The sequence below is a fragment of the Cyprinodon variegatus genome, unplaced genomic scaffold (genome assembly GCF_000732505.1).
Source record: "Cyprinodon variegatus isolate N-32 unplaced genomic scaffold, C_variegatus-1.0 Scaffold1737, whole genome shotgun sequence".
Taxonomy (NCBI): domain Eukaryota; kingdom Metazoa; phylum Chordata; class Actinopteri; order Cyprinodontiformes; family Cyprinodontidae; genus Cyprinodon; species Cyprinodon variegatus.
The window spans coordinates 71,800-73,033 of NW_015152190.1; the positions used below are offsets into that span (position 1 = coordinate 71,800).

The window sequence follows — 1,234 nt, forward strand, 5'->3', positions numbered from 1 at the left end:
TTAAATATAATTTTCCTACGACTTTAAAGACCTGTAGGACCACCTGAGAAAATGTCCTTTAATTGAAGCTGGTACAGATGTGCTGCTGGTTTCCTGGGAACTGCAGTGAGACAGAACAGTGTTGCAGGGTGAGGAGAGGCTGACCTGCAGCTGCTGACTGAAGTTGGCTTTAACTTTTATTGCCTGTTGGTCTGAATGCGAAGGGCTCCGTTGAAGCTGCCCAAGGAAGTTCAGTTTCTCCTCACTGTTAACCAGTAACTCCCCTCGGATACGTCTGTGTGTCTGAAGAAGAGCATAGAAACAATATTTTCCTTATAAAGAACCAGCAGTAAACAATAATAATCATTCTTCCTTAAACTGATATCTGATGGATTGGTGCTGCACCACAAATCACACAATATGGTCAATAATCTTTAAAAAGAGTAAAGGTCACATACTTGCCAACACCATAAATCACCTGTTCCTGTTAGGATTAAGAAGACTTAAACGTTTTACTCTGTCGCCATCTGCTGGCAGATCTTATTCTAGCATCATTCAACTTAGCAGCACCAACAGTTATATTATATTCAGTGAGCATCAAATATTGGTTGGTCATTTTCACGACATTAATCGTTTTTTTACACCTTTTCAGAGGAAATGCTGATTCCTTTAGCTCCATTACCTCCTTGTTTACTCATTGCACCATTTGCAATGTCTTGATCCTGATCTTCTTACGGTAAATACAGTTAAAACATAAATAAGCCATGTTTGTCTTTATATAATTTAATATAATTGTATTTTTTTCCCTTGAATTAAACAGGTAAGTGAGACAATTTGCAGATAAAATAAGATGAATTAAGCTTAAAATAAGAGAAAACAAGCCTGTTGTCTTTTTTTCCAATGCATAATATCTAATTTTAAGCTTTTAAAGGCAGAAATATTCTTTCTATTGACAGATCATCTGATATAGCTGCTCTAGTGAAGAGCAAATACACAATTACTTATTTTTAGGCCAGCTTTTTGAAATATAATGATGATTGATTGAAGCAAATGCTCCTGCAACAAATTAGATTTTCTGGCTGTTAGAAATAAAAACAGAAACCTTACCTGGTTGTTGGTGAGAGTCAGGCAGACCTCAGAGTCTGATGGAAAAGCATCGGAGCTGAAGGTGTGAATGAGTGTAGAACAAACCTGCCCAGCAGATCAGATGGAAACATTTACCCCCTAAAGGCAGGCGTAGAAAGTATTGACAACC

At 37.4% G+C, this 1,234-nt stretch overlaps 1 protein-coding gene across 1 annotated transcript in view; it reads right to left on the reverse strand.

Moving 5' to 3' along the window:
* Positions 1 to 677, reverse strand: part of LOC107104430 — a 16,813-nt gene extending 16,136 nt beyond the window's left edge. The window contains exon 1 of the mRNA XM_015404429.1: positions 624 to 677. Coding sequence (XP_015259915.1) covers positions 624 to 677 — 54 coding nt within the window. The remainder of the gene's footprint in view (positions 1 to 623) is intronic.
* Between the last annotated feature and the right edge of the window lie 557 nt (positions 678 to 1,234).